This window comes from Salmo salar, chromosome 16 (genome assembly GCF_965601325.2).
Source record: "Salmo salar chromosome 16, fSalSal1, whole genome shotgun sequence".
NCBI lineage: Eukaryota > Metazoa > Chordata > Actinopteri > Salmoniformes > Salmonidae > Salmo > Salmo salar.
Genome location: NC_138306.1, coordinates 3,352,308 through 3,372,294, shown reverse-complemented (window position 1 = coordinate 3,372,294; position 19,987 = coordinate 3,352,308). Strand labels below are relative to the sequence as shown.

Genomic DNA, 19,987 nt, shown 5'->3' with positions numbered 1-19,987 from the left:
GAGTGCAGTTAACAAAGAAATAGGTACTCCTATATGCTTCATTTAGAGTTATTCATGTAACTTTAGTTGTTCTACAAATGTTGGTTTATACGTTTTGATTTCTAATACATTGTAAGGTTGCAAGATGCGATTAATGATGATTTGAAATTTGAAAACAAAAAATTGCGGCGGCATCCTCTTTGTGTGGCCATAGTGCATCCTAAAAAAAATGAATGCCTTTTGCGTCCAGTGGCTGTTGCGCTCTTGGCCAGGAGTGCTGCATTGTGCCCTTCTCACTGAGAGGTGGCCGCTCCGAAGCACCTCTCACTCCCATGGCTCTCCATCACGTGATCGAGTCTTTCTCACAGGCTACAAGTGAAGACAGACACATCTGCAACCGCACACGTCCTTATCCAATTCCAAGGTGCATATTGAAGTTATTGGAAAAACTGTCCACATTTACTTTGTCAGCCAACAAGATGAATAGGCTTAACAAACAGCAAAAGCACTAGCCTATGTCAATCTACTATCCTCCATAGTACAAAAGTTAACCTGGTCTATCTGTGCGCGAAATAAATAGTCCAAATATAGCCTAGAACAGTTGTGGGGTGCAATAGATACACAATTAATACAACCACTAGCAAAACATTTTTTCATGCAATGTGGCTGACGCAACAGATCAGAGCGTTTAGCTTAAAATGTTGATAAACTATTAGGCTATTTCTTCACATTATAAGCGCAACAATGCCCACATGGCAGTAGGCTATAAGCGTTAATGTTCCATTAGCGGGAAAAGACCATTATCAAAAGTGACAGCAAATGCAATTATGCATGTAATGCTTTTATTATAAAGGTGCAGTTCTATGGTGAAAATTATCTTCCCCAAACTTGAAACTCACGCAGAGCCAGTTAGGCTCAGAACCCATTATAAAATGGATGAATGTGCTTAATTTTACTAAGTTATTTTGCCACTTTAGTTGTGATACAAACCTTATCAAAACATATAGGCCTATGGGCTAGGCTACATGAGGTGTGTGACTAAAAAAGTTGCAAAAGAAAGGCAGTTTCTTATGCTGGGCATCACTTACAAGTGATAATATATCATTCAGAAGTGATAGGGTAATATTTTCACCCATCAGACTATTCTTGATTAATTTTGTCTTTACATAAACTAAATAATATGTGAGAAATTGGTTTTAATTTAGCGGGAAAAAACTATGTAATCTATGCACTTAAATAGCAAATGGAGGACACTTTTCCTGTGGCCCATTTTCATCCCAGCCAGGTAGGCTATACTCCTGTTGTAAAGAGAAGCAATGTGCTTAATATTAGGAAAGTTAAGAAATAAGTATAGTAGGCCAAGCCTAATAGAAAGCTGATGGGATCCTCCTCTTTTTAGTAGAGGCCTTCACTCTTTCTCGCGCAATTGCATAGCCTAGAGAAATGTTGCGCAACATAAGCTAATGGGCTCTCATGAAGTGTTTGATTAGATTTTCAATTACATTTGCATTGATGTCAGAGTGATTAGCGTGACAATAGAGTGTTGAGTACCAGGCAGTAAGCAAGTTTGGTAGGCTACTAATGTCCATCAGCAGCATCAGACCTTGGAAAAGCCTAACTACTGTGACTAAACGGTCACGTGGAATTTGACTGCCTTCATGACTCGTGATCAGCGGTGTGGCGGTAATACGGTCACCGCAATAGCTTTATGTATGACACTACATAGTTGGAACACCTGTATTTGGGGATTTTCGCCCATTCTTTCTTCTCTGCAGATCCTCTCAAGCTCTGTCAGTTTGCATTGGGAGCGTCGCTGCACACCTATTTTCAGGTCTCTCCAGAGATGTTCGATCGGGTTAAAGTCTGGGATCTGGCTGGGCCACTCAAGGACATTCAGACTTGTGTCGAAGCCACTCCTGCATTGTCTTGGCTGTGTGCTTAGGGTCATTTTCCTGTTGGAATGTGAACCTTCTAGCAGGTTATCATCAAGCATCTCTCTGTACTTTGCTTCATTCATCTTTCCCTCGATCCTGACTAGTCTCCCAGACCCTGCTGCTGAAAAACATCCCCACAGCATGATGCTGCCACCACCATGCTTCACCGTAGGGATGGTGCCAGGTTTCCTTCAGGCCAAAGAGTTCAATGTTGGTGTCATCAGACCAGAGAACCTCTCATGGTCTAAGAGTCCTTTAGGTGCTTTTTGGCAAACTTCAAGTGGGCTGTCATGTGCCTTTTACCTCCCTGACCAAGGCCCTTCTCCCCCGATTGCTCAGTTTGGCGGGGCAGCCAGCTCTAGGAAGAGTCTTGGTGGTTCCAAACTTCTTCCATTTAAGAATGATTGAGGCCAATGTATTCTGGGGACCATCAATGCTGCAGAAGTGTTTTGGTACCCTTCCCCAGATCTGTGCCTCAACACAATCCTGTCTCAGAGCTCTGCGGACAATTCCTTCAACCTCATTGCTTGGTTTCTGCTCTGACATGCACTGTCAACTGTGGGACCTTATATACAGTGAGGGGAAAAAGTATTTGATCCCATGCTGATTTTGTACATTTGCCCACTGACAAAGAAATGATGAGTCTATAATTTTAATGGTAGGTTTATTTGAACAGTGAGAGACAGAATAACAAACAAAAAAATCCTGAAAAACGCATGTCAAAAATTGTATGAATTGATTTGCATTTTAATGAGGGAAATGAGTATTTGACCCCCTCTCAATCAGAAAGATTTCTGGCTCCCAGGTGTCTTTTATACAGGTAACGAGCTTTTGTTACCTGTATAAAAGATACCTGTCCACAGAAGCAATCAATCAATGAGATTCCAAACTCTCCACCATGGCCAAGACCAAAGAGCTCTCCAAGGATGTCAGGGACAAGATTGTAGACCTACACAAGGCTGGAATGGGCTACAAGACCATCGCCAAGCAGCTTGGTGAGAAGGTGACAACAGTTGGTGCGATTATTCGCAAAAGGAAGAAACACAAAGAACTGTCAATCTCCCTTGGCCTGGGGCTCCATGCAAGATCTCACCTCATGGAGTTGCAATGATCATGAGAACGGTGAGGAATCAGCCCAGAACTACACAGGAGGATCTTGTCAATTATCTCAAGGCAGCTGGGACCATAGTCACCAAGAAAACAATTGGTAACACACTACGCCGTGAAGGACTGAAATCCTGCAGCGCCCGCAAGGTCCCCCTGCTCAAAAAAGCACATATACATTCCCGTCTGAAGTTTGCCAATGAACATCTGAATGATTCAGAGGACAACTGGGTGAAAGTGTTGTGGTCAGATGAGACCAAAATGGAGCTCTTTGGTATCAACTCAACTCGCCGTGTTTGGAGGAGGAGGAATGCTGCCTATGACCCCAAGAACACCATCCCCACTGTCAAACATGGAGGTGGAAACATTACGCTTTGGGGGTGTTTTTCTGCTAAGGGGACAGGACAACTTCACCGCATCAAAGGGACGATGGACGGGGCCATGTACCGTCAAATCTTGGGTGAGAACCTCCTTCGCTCAGCCAGGGCATTGAAAATGGGTCGTGGATGGGTATTCCAGCATGACAATGACCCAAAACACATGGCCAAGGCAACAAAGGAGTGGCTTCAAGAAGAAGCACATTAAGGTCCTGGAGTGGCCTAGCCAGTCTCCAGACCTTAATCCCATAGAAAATCTGTGGAGGGAGCTGAAGGTTCGAGTTGCCAAACGTCAGCCTCGAAACCTTAATGACTTGGAGAAGATCTGCAAAGAGGAGTGGGACAAAATCCCTCCTGAGATGTGTGCAAACCTGGTGGCCAACTACAAGAAACGTCTGACCTCTGTGATTGCCAACAAGGGTTTTGCCACCAAGTACTAAGTGATGTTTTGCAGAGGGGTCAAATACTTATTTCCCTCATTAAAATGCAAATCATTTTATAACATTTTTGACATGGGTTTTTCTGGATTTTTTTGTTGTTATTCTGTCTCTCACTGTTCAAATAAACCTACCATTAAAATTACAGACTGATCATTTCTTTGTCAGTGGGCAAACGTAATCAGCAGGGGATCAAATACTTTTTTCCCTCACTGTAGACAGGTGTGTGCCTTTCCAAATCAAGTCCAATCAATTGAATTTACCATAGGTGGACATCAATCAAGTTGTAGAAACATCACAAGGATGATAAATGGAATCAGGATGCACCTGAGCTCTATTACAAGTCTCATAGCAAAGGGTCTGAATAATTACATAAATAAGGTTCTTTATTTTTAATACATTTGCAAAAATGTCTAAAAAACTGTTTCTGCTTTGTCATTATGGGGTATTGTGTGTAGATTGAATTAAACATTTTCCTCACCAAATTTAGAAAAACTCCATAACGTAACAAAATCTAGTTTGAGAAACAGACGCCTCACAAGTCCTCAACTGGCAGCTTCATTAAATAGTACCCACAAAACACCAGTCTCAACGTCAACAGTGAAGAGGCGGCTCCGGGATGCTGGTCATCTAGGCAGAGTTCCTCTGTCCAGTGTCTGTGTTCTTTTGCCCATCTTAATCTTTTATTGGCCAGTCTGAGATATGGCTTATTCTTTGCAACTCTGCCTAGAAGGCCAGCATCCCGGAGTCGCCTCTTCACTGTTGACATTGAGACTGATTTTGCGGGTACTATTTAATGAAGCTGCCAGTTGAGGACTTGTGAGGTGTCTGTTTCTCAAACTAGACACTAATGTACTTGTCCTCTTGCTCAGTTGTGCACCGGGGCCTCCCACTCCTCTTTCTATTGTGGTTAGAGCCAGATTGTACTGTTCTGTGAAGGGAGTAGGACACAGTGTTGAACGAGATTTTCAGGTTCTTGGCAATTTCTCACATGGAATAGCCTTCATTTCTCAGAACAAGAATAGACTGACGAGTTTCAGAAGAAAGTTATTTGTTTCTGGCCATTTTGAGTCTGTTATCGAACCCACAAATGCTAATGCTCCAGATACTCAACTAGTCTAAAGAAGGTCAGTTTTATTGCTTCTTAAATCAGCACAATAGTTTTCAGCTGTGCTAACATAATTGCAAAAGGGTTTTCTAATAATCAATTTGCCTTTTAAAATGATAAACTTGGATTAGCTAACACAATGTGCCATTGGAACACAGGAGTGATGGTTGCTGATAATGGGCCTCTGTACGCCTTTGAAGATATTCAGTTTGATAAAAATCAGCAGGTTCCAGCTACAATAGTCATTTACAACTTAACAATGTCTACAATGTATTTCTGACCAATTTGATGTTAATTTAATGGACATAAAATGTGTTTTTCTTTCAAAAACAAGGACATTTCTAAGTAACCCCAACTTTTGAAAAGTAGTGTATGAGACAGGCAAATACCTTTCACTGAGCTGTGTAAAGACAGACTGACAGGGGTGAGACAATTAATTGTAATTTATCTTAATGTTCTTTTGTTGTTTACAGGTGCACTATACTTCTGACCCTATGCAGCCAGGTCCCATCTACTTTTTAACTCCTTGAAAGTGTTGCTTGTTTGGTGTCTGCTGTGATGGAATACCACAACAAGTCAACTACTTGATTGATGAAGGCGTCATCCAGCAAAGGCAGCAGCGCAGTCATGTGAAAGACAGCACTGTGACAGGGGTCAACATCCAACAGCTGGTTAGACTGGAGTATGGTACAGTGCTGGTGGAAAGCTATGGCTGGCAACAACACCTGACTCCGTACTTCAGGCCGCTGCCATAGATCAAGCAGTATCAGCACTTCAGGTGAATTGTATGAGGTTATTCTTCTTATCTAAACTTGGGAGGTGAATTGATGTTGTAATGTCTTCTACATTTCTTTTGTTATTTCCTGTTTTACAACTTTGATGCTCTGGAGCCTGGTGTTGTCGCCAAGGCGTGTTCAGACTGTCGGGACCAGGTTTCAGCTGCTGTACAACGCTGACATCCTTCCTCCCATAGATGGTCTGCCTGTATAAGCACCACCTGGACTGGACACAGCTAAACAAACTTACTTTGAGAAGATCAGGGAGTTTTGCGACGAAGAATGACTCTCTCCTAACACACACGCCATACGTTGCTGCTACTATTTTTTTATTTTATCCTGCTGCTCCGCCACTTTTTACCCCTTATCGTAGGCATATAACTACCTCATCTTTCAGTGATATCGTTATTGATATTGTTCTTGTACATACTGTATATTATTTGATTTATATTGACACTATCTATTACTGATATCGCTGCTATGCAAGTAACCATATGGCTGTACCATTTACACCATCTGTAAAGACCCATCCACTTAGCAAGATGTGGCCAGTTGTGTCAAGTACTTAAGTAAAAATACTTTCAAGTACTACTTAAGTATTTTTTGGAGGTATCTGTACTTTACTATTTATATATTTGGCAACTTTTACTTCACTACATTTCGAAAAATAAAATAATGTACTTTTTACTCAATACATTTTCCCTGACACCCAAAAGTACTCGTTACATTTTGACAGGAAAATTGTCCAATTCACACACTTATCAAGAGAACATCCCTGGTCATCCCTACTGCATCTGATCTGCATCACTAAACACAAATGCTTCGTTCGTAAATTGTCTGAGTGTTGGAGTGTGCCCCTGGCTATCCGTCAATAAAAAATGTAATTGTGCCATCTGGTTTGCTTAATATAAGGAATTTGAAATGATTTATACTTTTACTTTTGATACTTAACTACATTTTAGCAATTCCATTTACTTTTGATACTTAAGTATTTTTAAAACCAAATACTTAGACTTTTACTCAAGTAGTATATTACTGGGTGACTTTTATTTTTACTTCAGTCATTTTCTATTAAGGTATCTTTACAATTTAGTACGTTTTCCACCAGATGTGGCTGGGGATTATAGCATTTCTTTCACATGACCAATCAATTTAGACAAGTGTGTCTGGGTAAGCGTCATCTAATATTTATAAAATATTTTTTATCTGAACACTTGCTGTTTACCTGGAATTTTCCCTTATTGTAAGCTACTACTTTCACCACTTTTAGTCTTAATCTTTACTACACTACTCACTGTTTAGCGCATGACCTCACATGTGAATCCTTAAAGAGATGGGTGCAGCTGGCTTAAGAGGGTGTGAACAGTGCTCTCCAGTAGGTACCAAAATATTCAAAGGCACTTTTCTCAAAAATGAGTTTACAAGTTTATCAACTTTCAAAGAAGAATTACTTTCCCAGTGTTCCTCAAATGCAGTGAAAGATATACAATTTTGTAGCTCTGAGTCTTTACTTTTATCCAACGTAAAGATTTTGCTAGATAAGACCGATTTGAGCCGGTCGGTCACAAATGAGTAGAATTGATTGAAATAAGCTTTAAACCTAAATTGCCATCCAAAACAGCAATTATCCAAGAAATATGCTTCAAATGTATACGCTACATTGTGAAACATCATGCGAATGGCTGCAAGTGTTTAAATAAGGATGAGATTCCCTTGTTTCCTCCTATTTATTGAATATAGGAGAAATTATACAAATATACAAATATAGATTTTAAAAGGTCAACATCGGCCAATAATATAAGTGAACTGATATATCGCTCAGGATCTACAGTACCAGTCAAAAGTTTGGACACACGTACTCATTCAAGGGTTTTTCTTAATTTGTACTATTTTCTACATTGTAGAATAATAGTGAAGACATCAAAACTATGAAATAACACATGGAATCATGTAGTATCCCAAAAAGTGTTAAACAAATCAAAATATATTTAATATTTGAGATTCTTCAAAGTAGCCACCCTTTGCCTCGATGACAGCTTTACATGCTGACCCAAACCAGACGCGCGCGTGCGCCTGAGTGCGCCATCGCGCGCATATTGATTTTGTACCCCCATACCAGACACAGTCAGGACACGCAGGTTGAAATATCAAAACAAATTCTGAACAAATTATATTAATTTGGGAACAAGACGAAAAGCATTAAACATTTATGGCAATTTAGCTAGGTAGCTTGCTGTTGCTAGCTAATTTGTCCTGGGATATAAACATTGGGTTGTTATTTTACCTGAAATGCACAAGGTCATCTACTCCGACAATTAATCCACAGATAAAACTATAAACTGAATTCCTTTCTCGTCATTTGTCCTTCTTCCTCAGGCTTCTTTTATACTTCTTTGAACTTTATATGGCGGTTGGCAACCAACTTTACGGTGCATTACTACAACCGACTGGAGTGTGGACGTCAGTTCATCTTTCAATCACCCACGTGGGTATATGCTCCTAAACACCAATGAGGCGAAGGAAAAGGCCGGACTTGCAGCGCATTGAGCGTCGCAAATAGAACCTTCTATTTTAGCGCCTGGCCACGCAGATGCTCGCTGAGGTGCGTGAGCAGTGTGGGTGAAATGATTGAATAACACCGCGAGCGGTGGTCAGCATGTTTCACACTCGCATTCTCTCGCATTCTCTCAACCAGCTTCACCTGGAATGCTTTTCCAACAGTCTTGAAGGAGTTCCCACAGATGTTGAGCACTCGTTGGCTGCTTTTCCTTCACTCTGCAATCCAACTCATCCCAAACCATCTCAATTGGATTGAGGTCAGGTGATTGTGGAGGCCAGGTCATCTGATGCAGCACTTGGTTACTGAATGATTCCTTATGTGTTATTTCATAGTTTTGATGTCTTCACTATTATTATCCTCTTGGGGATCGAGGGTAACCTAATCCCTGTGACGGGATTGCTAGCATGGCGGGAAATTCAAAACATAAAAAATCGAATAATTTCAATTTCTCAAACAATCAACTATTTTACACCATTTAAAAGATAAACATCTCCTTAATCGAACCACATTGTCCGATTTTCAAAGAGGCTTTTCGGCGAAAGCATAAAGTCAGATTATGTTAGGACAGTACATAGCCAAAAAAGTACACACATCCATTTTCAATTCAAGGACAGGCGTCACCAAAAGCAGAAAACCAGCTAAAATTATGCACTAACCTTTGACAATCTTCATCAGATGACACTCCTAGGACATTATGTTAGACAACACATGCATTTTTGTTCTATCAAGTTCATATTTATATCCAAAAACAGCATTTTACATCGGCGCGTGTCGTTGAGAAAATGTGTCTCCCCCAAAACTGCCAGTGAATTTACAAAAAATACTCATTATAAAACGTGGTTAAAGTATTAAACTGTTATTCGCATTGACAGATTTCAAAATAACTTTACTGGGAAAGCATACTTTGCAATAATCTGAGTACTCTGGTCAGAAAAATACACTAGGCTATACAGATAGGCAGTATTGACACGGCCGGATAAAAAAACGTACCCAATGTAAACTGGTTACTACACTTGCCAAGAAACGAGAATATGCATATTATTAGTAGATTTGGATAGAAAACACTCTAAAGTTTCTAAAACTGTCTGAATGGTGTCTGTGAGTATAACAGAACTCATATGGCAGGCAAAAACCTGAGAAGATTCCAAGTAGGAAGTGGCCTGTCTGCGATTTTGTAGTTCTCCTTTTGTTTGTCTATCGAAACTACAGTATCTACTTATTTGGAACAAAAACAACATTTGTTGTGGAAGTACCAGTCCTGGGAGTGCATTCTGACGAAGAACAGCAAAGGTAATCCAATTTTTCTAATAGTAATTCTGAGTTTAGGTTGCGCTGAACTTGGCGGGTGTCAAATTAGCTAGCCGTGATGGCTGAGCTATGTACTCAGAATATTGCAAAATGTGCTTTCGCCGAAAAGCTAGTTCTGAACATCACATGCTAATGTAAAAAGCATTTTTTTATATAAATATGAACTTGATTGAACAAAACATGCATGTATTGTATAACATAATGTCCTAGGAGTGTCATCTGATGAAGATCATCAAAGGTTAGTGCTGCATTTAGCTGTGTTTTGGGTTTTTGTGACATATATGCTTGCTTGAAAAATGGCTGTGTGGTTATTTGTGTCTATGTACTCTCCTAACATAATCTAATGTTTTGCTTTCGCTGTAAAGCCTTTTTGAAATCGGACAATGTGGTTAGATTAATGAGAGTCCCATCTTTCAAATGGTGTAAAATTGTCGTATGATTGAAATATTGAAATTATTGCATTTTTGAGGTATTTGTATTTCGCGCCACGCGATTCCACTGGCTGTTGAATAAAGTGGGACGCTAACGTCCCACCTAGCCCATAGACGTTAAACCCCCCTACTTATCCTACTATGTTCTCCCTCATTGTTTACCACTACACCCACACACTACTGACATAGGTTAACAGCAACATGTAACCAGGGTCATGTTCACTATGGAATACAACAGAAACAAAAATATCTTTCTCACCCTGATGGAGGTCTCGCCGCCGTGGGGTTGCTGCAGCCGGAACACTTGCGCCACCATGTGGTCAGTGGAGGGATGTAGCAGGATCCTGCGAGATGCTAGGCCCACCATCACGTAGCAGCCCATGGGAGACAGGCTCACCGAGATGGCATTGGGACCTGTGGGAGAAGAAAGACAAACTGACAAGGTTAGGTAAGATTCTTCTCGGTTAATATTGTAGTATAGTTTAGCTTCACTAAAAATAATATCCTCTTTAGTACACTAATATATTAGATTCAATGTTTTTTACTCAACAAAAATATAAACGTCCCATGTTTCATGAGCTGAAATAAAAGATGTTCCATAAGCACAAAAAGCTTATTTCTCCAACATTTTGTGCACAAATTTGTTTACATCCCTGCTAGTGAGGATTTCACCTTTGCCAAGATGATCCATCCACCTTACAGGTGTGGCATTTTAAGTAGCTGATTCAACAGCATGATCATTACACAGGTGCGCCTTGTGCTGGGGACAATAAAAGGCCACTAAAATTTGCAGTTTTGTCACACAACACAATGCAACAGATGTCTCGCGTTTTGAGGGAGCGTGCAATTGGCATGCTGACTGCAGGAATGTCCACCAGACTTGTTGCCAGAAAATGTTTTGTTCATTTCTCTACCATAAGCCGCCTCCAATGTTGTTTTAGAGAATTTGGTAGTACGTCCAACCGGCCTCACAACCACAGACCACATGTAACCACGCCAGCCCAGGACCTACACATCCGGCTTCTTCACCTGCGGGATCATCTGAGACCAGCCACCCAGACAGCTGATGATACTGAGGAGTATTTATTTCTTTAACAAAGCCCTTTTGTAGGAAAAAACTAATTCTGATTGACTGAGCCTGGCTCCCAAGTGGGTGGGTCACCCATGGCTGTGCCCCCTTCCCAGTCATGTGAAGTCCATAGATTAGGGCCTAATGAATTTATTTACATTGACTGATTTCCTTATATGAACTGTAACTCAGTAAAATCATTGAAATTGTTGCACGTTGCATTTATATTTTTGTTCAGTATAGATTCTCTAGTTCAGTGTCACAAACCTCTCCTCAGGTACCCCCAGACGTTCCACGCATTTCACATATTCCAGAACTACCAAACCTGATTCAACTAATGAGGTGATTAGTTGAACAATGGAATCAGGTCTGCCATCACTGGCATACCAGGAATAAGTGGATTGGCCAGGGGTACTTGAAGAAAAGGTTTGGTAAACACTGCTATAGTTCTATCCTGGAGGTCAAGTCCATGACGGCAAGACTTTCTAAATAATATAATACAATAATATCCCATTTAGCAAACTCTTATCCAAAGTGACTTTTATCCATGCATGCATACATTATTTACGTACAGATGAATTGATCCCACCGGGAACCAACCGGGAATCAAACCCACTATCCTGGCGATGCAAGTACCATTCTCTACCAATTAAGCTAGAGGACCACGTCATATGACTTACCAAATCTCTTGGTGTAGAGCATCTCCCCCAGGTTGTGAGGGGCCAGGGAGTACACGGCCAGGATGCCCTCGTCAGGGAAGCCCCGCTGGCTGCTGGGTATGAACACGGCCAGGAGCTGCCCATCCGCTGAGATGTCACAACTGGCGTCGTTGTATATCTTACAGTTTGGCACCAGCACATTCACAGAGGCTGGAGGGGTGGGGAATACACTCAAGCACACAGGCACACACAGGATGTCAATACTACAGTTTAATTATTTTGCACACAAACATACACACACACACACACTTTGTTATTCTATCTTTGTGGGGACCTAAAATGTATTTCCATTCAAAATCGTATTTTCCCTAACCCAAACCCTAACTCCTAACCCTAATGCTGACCCAAATTTTAACCTTAACCGTAAACCTAAGCTGAAAATAGCTTTTGTCCTCATGGGGACGTGGGAAATGTCCCCACGACGGCAAATTGTCCTGGTTTTACTATTCTTGTGGGGATTTCTGGGCATTTTAGGTCCCCACAAGAATAGAATGACTCCCCCCACACACACACACGATGTCAATACTACAGTATAATTCTACCAAGGTAAACGCAATCAGGGCAAGAAAACAAGCTGGGGCTTGTTTAGGAGAATGTAACGTTACAGAATGTTTAGAGAAGTGCATTGTGTAGAACAGATACGACTGCCTGTCAGATAGAATATTGAATCATGTCATCTTGATTAATTCTATTTCTACCTGCAACGTTCTGAACATTTCACATACCGTTGCTGATCTCAGGCAGATCGAATTTGGTGAAGTCCCACCACTGCAGCCGATAGGTGGTGTTGGCTATGTTACTAGCCACCGCCGACTGGCCGTCCCCGATGGAGGCACCTGAGAGACAGGAGAAAAACATTTTGGTCAGTGGAAAGAGCATTGGAAGTGAAGTCGGAAAAGGACTGTCTTCCATTATTGCAGACAGCAGAAATGAACACAATCAAATGGATAACATTGAGATGTATGAGAGCAGTCAACAAGTCAGTTGTTGCACACTTAAACTGTTGGATAGCTTGGATATCCTCTTTTACACCTTTCAGAATGGTTCCACCAACTATAAAGGATGGGTAATCAAGCCAGTGAAATACAGCTCAGCTTGGCACAGTATTGGTTTAAGGGTATTACAGTGCACTCGTCTTATAGACCACTATAATAATGATGACATGGGTACAGGACAATTGGATCACTTCAAACCACATGCTCTATAAGCAGAGTGCACTTTAGTGGGACAATCTTGGTTATTACCTGCTAAGACCCTGTTGACAGAGGAGTGAGTGGCAAGGCCAGGCTGTCCCCTCTCGTGGAAGATCCCAGCGTAGGGCAGATACTCAGGCAACAGGAACCGCCGGGGAACGAAGCGCCCCAGCGAAGGAGCAGACATCCTGGCGTTGCGCGGTGTTCTGTGCCTCGTCCTGTCGCCGTTATCACTGTTAAACACACCCACAGTTATTGGGAAAACAGAGGCTATTGGGAAACTTGTGGTGAAGCTAAGGGTTCAAAGTAGGATCACTGAACTCTGATTTCAAGACTAGTCCACCTCCCAGACCATTGGTTGTGTAGAACCAGCTATATGCCCCAACCAAAATGAAAAGCCTTTTTGAAATCGGACAGTGTGGTTAGATTAACGAGAGTCTTGTCTTTAAAATGGTGTAAAATAGTCATATGTTTGAGAAATTGAAGTAATAGCATTTCTAAGGTATTTGAATATCGCGCCACGGGATTCAACTGGCTGTTGAGTAGGTGGGACGATTTCGTCCCACATACCCTAGAGAGGTTAAGGATTCTAGCTTTAACCTCTTACATCTAGATGTTCCGCTAGCGGAACACCGCTCCAATATCCAATGATAGGGCGTGGCGCGAATTACAAATTCCTCAAAAATCCAAAAACTTCCATTTTTCAAACATATGACTATTTTACACCATTTTAAAGACAAGACTCTCCTTTATCTAACCACATTGTCCGATTTCAAAAAGGCTTTACAACGAAAGCAAAACATTAGATTATGTCAGGAGAGTACCCAGCCAGAAATAATCACTCACCCATTTTTCAAGCTAGCATATAATGTCACAAAAACCAAAACCACAGCTAAATGCAGCACTAACCTTTGATGATCTTCATCAGATGACACTCCTAGGACATTATGTTATACAATACATGCATGTTTTGTTCAATCAAGTTCATATTTATATCAAAAACCAGCTTTTTACATCAGCATGTGAAGTTCAGAACTAGCATACCCACCGAAAACTTCCGGTGAATTTACTAAATTACTCACGATTAAACATTCACAAAAAACAGAACAATTATTTTAAGAATTATAGATACAGAACTCCTTTATGCAATGGCGGTGTCCGATTTTAAAATAGCTTTTCGGTGAAAGCACATTTTGCAATATTCTGAGTAGATAGCCCGGCCATCACAGGCTAGCTATTTTGACACCCACCAAGTTTGGCACTCACCAAACTCAGATTTACTATAAGAAAAATTGGATTACCTTTGCTGTTCTTCGTCAGAATGCACTCCCAGGACTTCTAGTTTACACCCAATGTTGTTTTGGTTCCAAATAATCCATAGTTATATCCAAATAGCGGCGTTTTGTTCTTGCGTTCAAGACACTATCCGAAGGGTGACGCGCCGGCGCATATCGTGACAAAAAATGTCAAAATATTCCATTACCGTACTTTGAAGCATGTCAAACGCTGTTTAAAATCAATTTTTATGTGATTTTTCTCGTAAAATAACGATAATATTCCGACCGGGAGACGTCGTTTTCGTTCAAAGACTGAAAATGTAAAATGGACTCTTCACGCGCGCGCCCGTTTCATTGTTCTCAGATCGACCACTATCCAAATGCGCTACTGTATTTCAGCCAGGGACTGCAGAGTCATCATTCCCCGTTCTGGCGCCTTCTGAGAGCCTATGGGAGTCTTAGAAAATGTCACGTTACAGCAGAGATCCTCTTATTTTCCATAAAGAGGCTATAGAAGGCCAAGAAATGGTCAGAGAGGGCACTTCCTGTATGCAATCTTCTCAGGTTTTGGCCTGCCATATGAGTTCTGTTATACTCACAGACACCATTCAAACAGTTTTAGAAACTTTAGGGTGTTTTCTATCCAAATCAAACAATTATATGCATATTCTAGTTTCTGGGCAGGAGTAATAATCAGATTAAATCGGGTACGTTTTTTATCCGGCCGTGAAAATACTGCCCCCTATCCTAAACAGGTTAAGGGGCCGGGGCCTGGTTTCCCATCATTAGAACCTTCATAGGAGCATCGTTAAATCTCTGGAGCGGTTTCCCAAAACCATCATTATTAACATTGCACCTGAAAACGCTCGTAATCTAACGCCTGCCTCAGACCACTCGTAGAACAGCTAAGTGCATCGTTAGATACTGTTTTGCCCTTCCGCGTTACTTTCTACACAGAAGATCTCTGCTAAACATAGAAACACACGGTTCATCCTTCTCTCTGAGACCTCCGATAACTTCAGAACAAAGTTGACTACGAATACAAAGTTGCAATTTCTTCCAACAACCAATGTATAAAAAGATGCTTCAAAATGAAAACCGAGATGACAGAATTAAAATATAAACAGTAGGCCATAGACCTATTTCAATCATATTGAAATAATTTCATGTTCAATCAATTTAGTTATATTATAATAGTTGTAGGTTACTGTCTGTAATTTGTCTCAATATAGTTCATGTCTAGCCTAACGTGTGCAATGATGTGCCAAAACTGTGATTTAGTGAATTATTATCGGGTAAGCCTTAGAATAAGCCGCCTCAATATTTGCAGCCATAGGTGATAATATTTTTCTTGGAGCTGATCCATCGTCAGTATTGTGGAATAATTATAATGTTAAGGTAAGATTTAAATGGAGAAAGCTCATCCGAGAGCAGCACGCCCTTTCTTTCGACCCTATCAGTATCGACACATGCCTCAATGACGTACTTAGCAAACGTTCTCTCTGCTTGGTGTTTTGGGAAACGCATTTTACATCTTCGGCCATTGTAGGAAAGACGCATCGTTAAAACACATGTAAGACTACGTTCCATCACTATCGGGCAACCGGACCCAGGATGGGTTGCCGCCAACTCACTCTAGCTCCTCAAAGTCCACGTCGCTGTTCTCAATGGCGGCCGAGGGGTTGCCGGCAGGGCTGTCCGACGAGGAGGAGAGTGTCCTCAGCCGGTTCTGCTGGTAGCGCAGCGAGCGCTGGCGAATACTATCCCGCCTTGACAGGTACTGGATCATCCTCTGGGCATAGTACGCAGCCGGGGATAACCTGCCGAAAAAATAACCACAGACAGAAGGGTTCAATGGGGGATTACAGCTGTAGGGTTCATAGTAGGCTTGCAAAATTCCAGAAACTTCACCCAAATTTTCAGGTTGATAGCACACCTGGAAACTTAACTTCATCGGGGTAGGGGGCAGTATTTTCACGTCCGGATGAAAAGCGTGCCTAGAGTAAACTGCCTACTACTCAGGCCCAAAAGCTAGAATATGCAAATAATTTGGATAGAAAACTCTGAAGTTTCTAAAACTGTTTGAATGATGTCTGTGAGTATAACAGAACTCATATGGCAGGCAAAAACCTGAGAAAGATTTCCACCCCTCCTGGATGGATTTTGAGGTTTGTAGTTTTTCAAGTGATTGCCTATCCAATATACAGTGTCTATGGGGTCATATTGAACTTCCTAAGGCTTCCACTAGATGTCAACAGTCTTTAGAACGTTGTTTCGGGCTTCTACTGTGAATGGGGAGCGAATAAGAGCTGTTTGAGTCAGGTGTCTGGCAGTAGGCCATTATTTTAGTTACGCGCACGGCCATGAGCACGAGCTCAGTTCTCTTTCCTTTATGAAGACAAAGAAATTGTCCAGTTGGAATATTTTTTAAGATGTATGATTAAAAACATCCTAAAGATTGATTCTACACATCGTTTGACATGTTTCTACAAACTGTAATAGAACTTTTTTTACTTTTCGTCTGGACTTTAGTGCACGCGCCTTCTGCATTTGGAATAGTGAACCTAATGCGCGAACAAAATGGAGGTATTTGGACATAAAGATTAACTTTATCGAACAAAACAAACATTTATTGTGGAACTGGGATTCCTTGGAGGGCATTCCGATGAAGATCATCAAAGGTAAGTGAATATTTATAATGCTATTTCTGACTTTTGTTGACTCCACAACATGGCGGGTATCTGTATGGCTTGTTTTGGTGACTGAGCGCTGTACTCAGATTATTGCAAAGTGTGCTTTCGCCGTAAAGCTTTTTTGAAATCTGACACAGCGGTTGCATTAAGGAGAAGTGTATCTATAATTCTATGCATAACAGTTGTATATTTTATCAACGTTTATGATGAGTATTTCTGTAAATTGATGTGCTCATTCAGCGGAGGTTTGGAGGCAAAACATTTCTGAACATCACGCCAATGTTCAGAAATTCAGAAATGTTACACATACATGTATTGTGTAACATGAAGTCCTATGAGTGCCATCTGATGATGATCATCAAAGGTTAGTGATTAATTTTAGCTGTATTTCTAGTTTTTGTGACGCCTCTCCTTGCTTGGAAAATGGCTGTGTGGTTTTTCTTGTCTAGGTGCTGTCCTAATATAATCTAATGCTATGCTTTCGCCGTAAAGCCTTTTTGAAATCGGACACTGTGGTTGGATCAACGAGAAGTTTATCTTTAAAATGGTGTATAATACTTGTATGTGGGAGAAATTTGAATTATGCGTTTGTTGTTTTGAATTTGGCGCTTTGCTATTTCACTGGCTGTTGGCGAGTGGGGCGCTACCGTCCCACATACCCCAGAGAGGTTAATTAAGGATCTTTTCAACCTTACTCAATGGGTTTTATCATATCAAAGATGATACAATTTTAATAGGGGTTAAGATTGGTACCTGGCGGGGTCTGGGTAGATAGGGTGGTCTCGGGATCCTCCCATGTCGTAGCGGGAGAGAGAGAGGAGGGAGGACTCCAACAGCCTTCTGTGAACAAACCCACCAATGGATCAGCAATTAATCTCCTCTGCAAAGGGAGTCTATTTGTTTTATACAAATCCAACTACTTGGACAATATAAGTCTATCACGGAAATATTGCGTAAGGCAGACCAGTAGTCACTTGCTGTAATGTTATCATGCCAGAGTGGATCACTAGATAAAGTGAGACAAGTGGTGTTCAGTAGATACCAAACTGAAGAAAACAGTCTGAAACAGAGTGGTACTATCTGAGCTCATTCAATAAGAAATGCTCATTTTCATTTTCCATTTCACAATATGCGTTGTGCCCTACTAAACAGGACCCTGGTCTGAACAAAAAACAACACCGCAGAGACTACCAAGGCCTTTCTCATTACTCTACCTTCTCAGAGAGTCCTCATCCGGGTTATCTACAGGCATTTCCTGGCTTAAGGCCTCTGGTGGTGCGTCGGCGGAGCGGCTGGAGGCGGCCTGGCGATAGACGCGCTCCCACTGGCCCGTCTCCTGGTTGAACACCAGGCCCACTGTCTGCTCCCCGGGCTGGGCAGAGGACGACGCAATGGTGGGGAAGGGCATGGCCGCAACGTCAGGGCCTGGGGAGGGCTGTAGCTCGCTGGGCTCAGGGGGTTGGGCTACCCTCCTCTCCCTCTCTTGGGGTTGGGGGTGTGGATCCCGGCTCCGTGATGATGCATGGGGCTCCTCATAGGCAGGGCTGGGGGGCTGCCGCCAGGGAGAGCTGGAGCCCTCCTGCGTGGAGACAGCGGAGGTGGAGGAGGCTGGGCTGGTGCGCTCCCAGCGTTGGGAGTCGTGGTTGAAGGTGAGCAGGTTGTGGCAGGCCCGGCAGCGGTTCAGGTGGCCCCGGGAGGAGTGGGCGGCGCTAGAGAAGGGAGGGGGGTTGTTCTCGGTAGGGGCAGGTGGGGGTGGCTGGGGCTGGTAGTGGGAGGACACGGAGGGCCCGGGTCTCTCTGGGTCTATGTTGTTGTTGAGCAGCTCCTGCATCTGCTCCTGGCCGCCCTCCCCTCCCCCGACATCCACGCTGGCGGCCCCCAGCGGCAACTCCAGGTCCTGCATGCGGTCGAACTCCATGAAGTAGCGGCTAAGATTGCACTGGAGCACATTGCGGAACGAGGCCGGGTTGCTGCGCGTGCCATCCCAGAAAGGGTGGTGCCCACTGCTGGAGCCCACCCCTCCTCCTCCACCACCACTTCCTCCTCTCTGATTGGCCACAGGGCTGGAGCCAAGTTCGGCGCCCGGCTGCGGGGGGAAGCCTCGTCCCTCAGTGGCAGAAGTGTAGACGGGGGACTGGGAGGAGCCATCTTGCTGCCGCAGCACTGACAGCAGGCTGACAGAGGACGAGCTGGTCCGGGGGGGCAGCATCCCACCCCCAACACCACCCATACCCCCTCCACTGCTCCCCCCACTTCCGGCCCCGCTCTCTGAGCTTCTCATATTTAACAGGCTGCGTGTCCAGTCAGGTCCGGGCAGAGGGCGGGATGGGGGTTGGTGTTGGTGGTTGCCGGGCGTAGGCAACAGCTGCTGACTCAGGGGCTGGCTGGCCACGTGGGTGGTAGGCACAGCGCGGTGCAGGGAGCTGCCGGCACTGTAGTAGACTGTGGTGAAGGCTGAGGGCCGCTGCTGGGCTCCAGTGGGCTCTGAAGGCTGCCGGGGCTCCGTACGGGCCGAAAAGGTGGAGGCGTGGGGGGCTGGCTGAGAGGCCACCTGGGGAAGCTCGGGGTGGACAACAGGCCTGGAGGTGGAAGGACCCTCCCCCAGAGAGGGGCTGCGGTTGGCCATGCAGCGGCTGCAGAGGCACACCATGCCCAGGTGCTGGGTGCAACCTGGGTAGGGCAGTCCAAGGTCCTGCGAGGCTGGGTACTGGCCCAAAGGCATGCTGGGGGGCTCGCCGCTGTCCTCCCCACCAGGGCGGGACGCATCCCCCCCAGCCTGTGCCCCCGACGAGCGCGATGACAGGATGTGCAGGAAGTTGTGGAGGATTGGCGTGCGGCGTACAGGCTGGGAGGGCAGGAAGGAGCGCTGGCGGAAGTGGGGCATCTCTACACTGTCCATGGGGACCTCGGAGTCATCATCATTCTAAAGAACATATTAGGGTACAGCCATGTTTTTAAGGCTTTGAGAAGATTCTTTCATTTCTAGACAGAAAACAATGTGCCTTATTCCCAACTCAGCATA

At 43.3% G+C, this 19,987-nt stretch overlaps 1 protein-coding gene across 7 annotated transcripts in view; it reads right to left on the bottom strand.

Annotated features, from left to right (window-relative positions):
- Positions 1-19,987, bottom strand: part of LOC106573031 (activating molecule in BECN1-regulated autophagy protein 1B) — a 51,414-nt gene that overhangs the window by 15,934 nt on the left and 15,493 nt on the right. For 6 of the 7 annotated variants that reach the window (XM_014147644.3, XM_014147639.3, XM_014147640.3 and 3 more), the window contains 7 exons: positions 18,180-19,888; positions 17,719-17,805; positions 15,907-16,092; positions 13,047-13,228; positions 12,528-12,638; positions 11,764-11,952; positions 10,274-10,428 (listed from right to left, as the gene is read on the bottom strand). In XM_014147644.3, coding sequence (XP_014003119.2) covers positions 10,274-10,428; positions 11,764-11,952; positions 12,528-12,638; positions 13,047-13,228; positions 15,907-16,092; positions 17,719-17,805; positions 18,180-19,888 — 2,619 coding nt within the window. The remainder of the gene's footprint in view (positions 1-10,273; positions 10,429-11,763; positions 11,953-12,527; positions 12,639-13,046; positions 13,229-15,906; positions 16,093-17,718; positions 17,806-18,179; positions 19,889-19,987) is intronic. The other variant, XM_014147641.3, reaches the window with a different exon arrangement.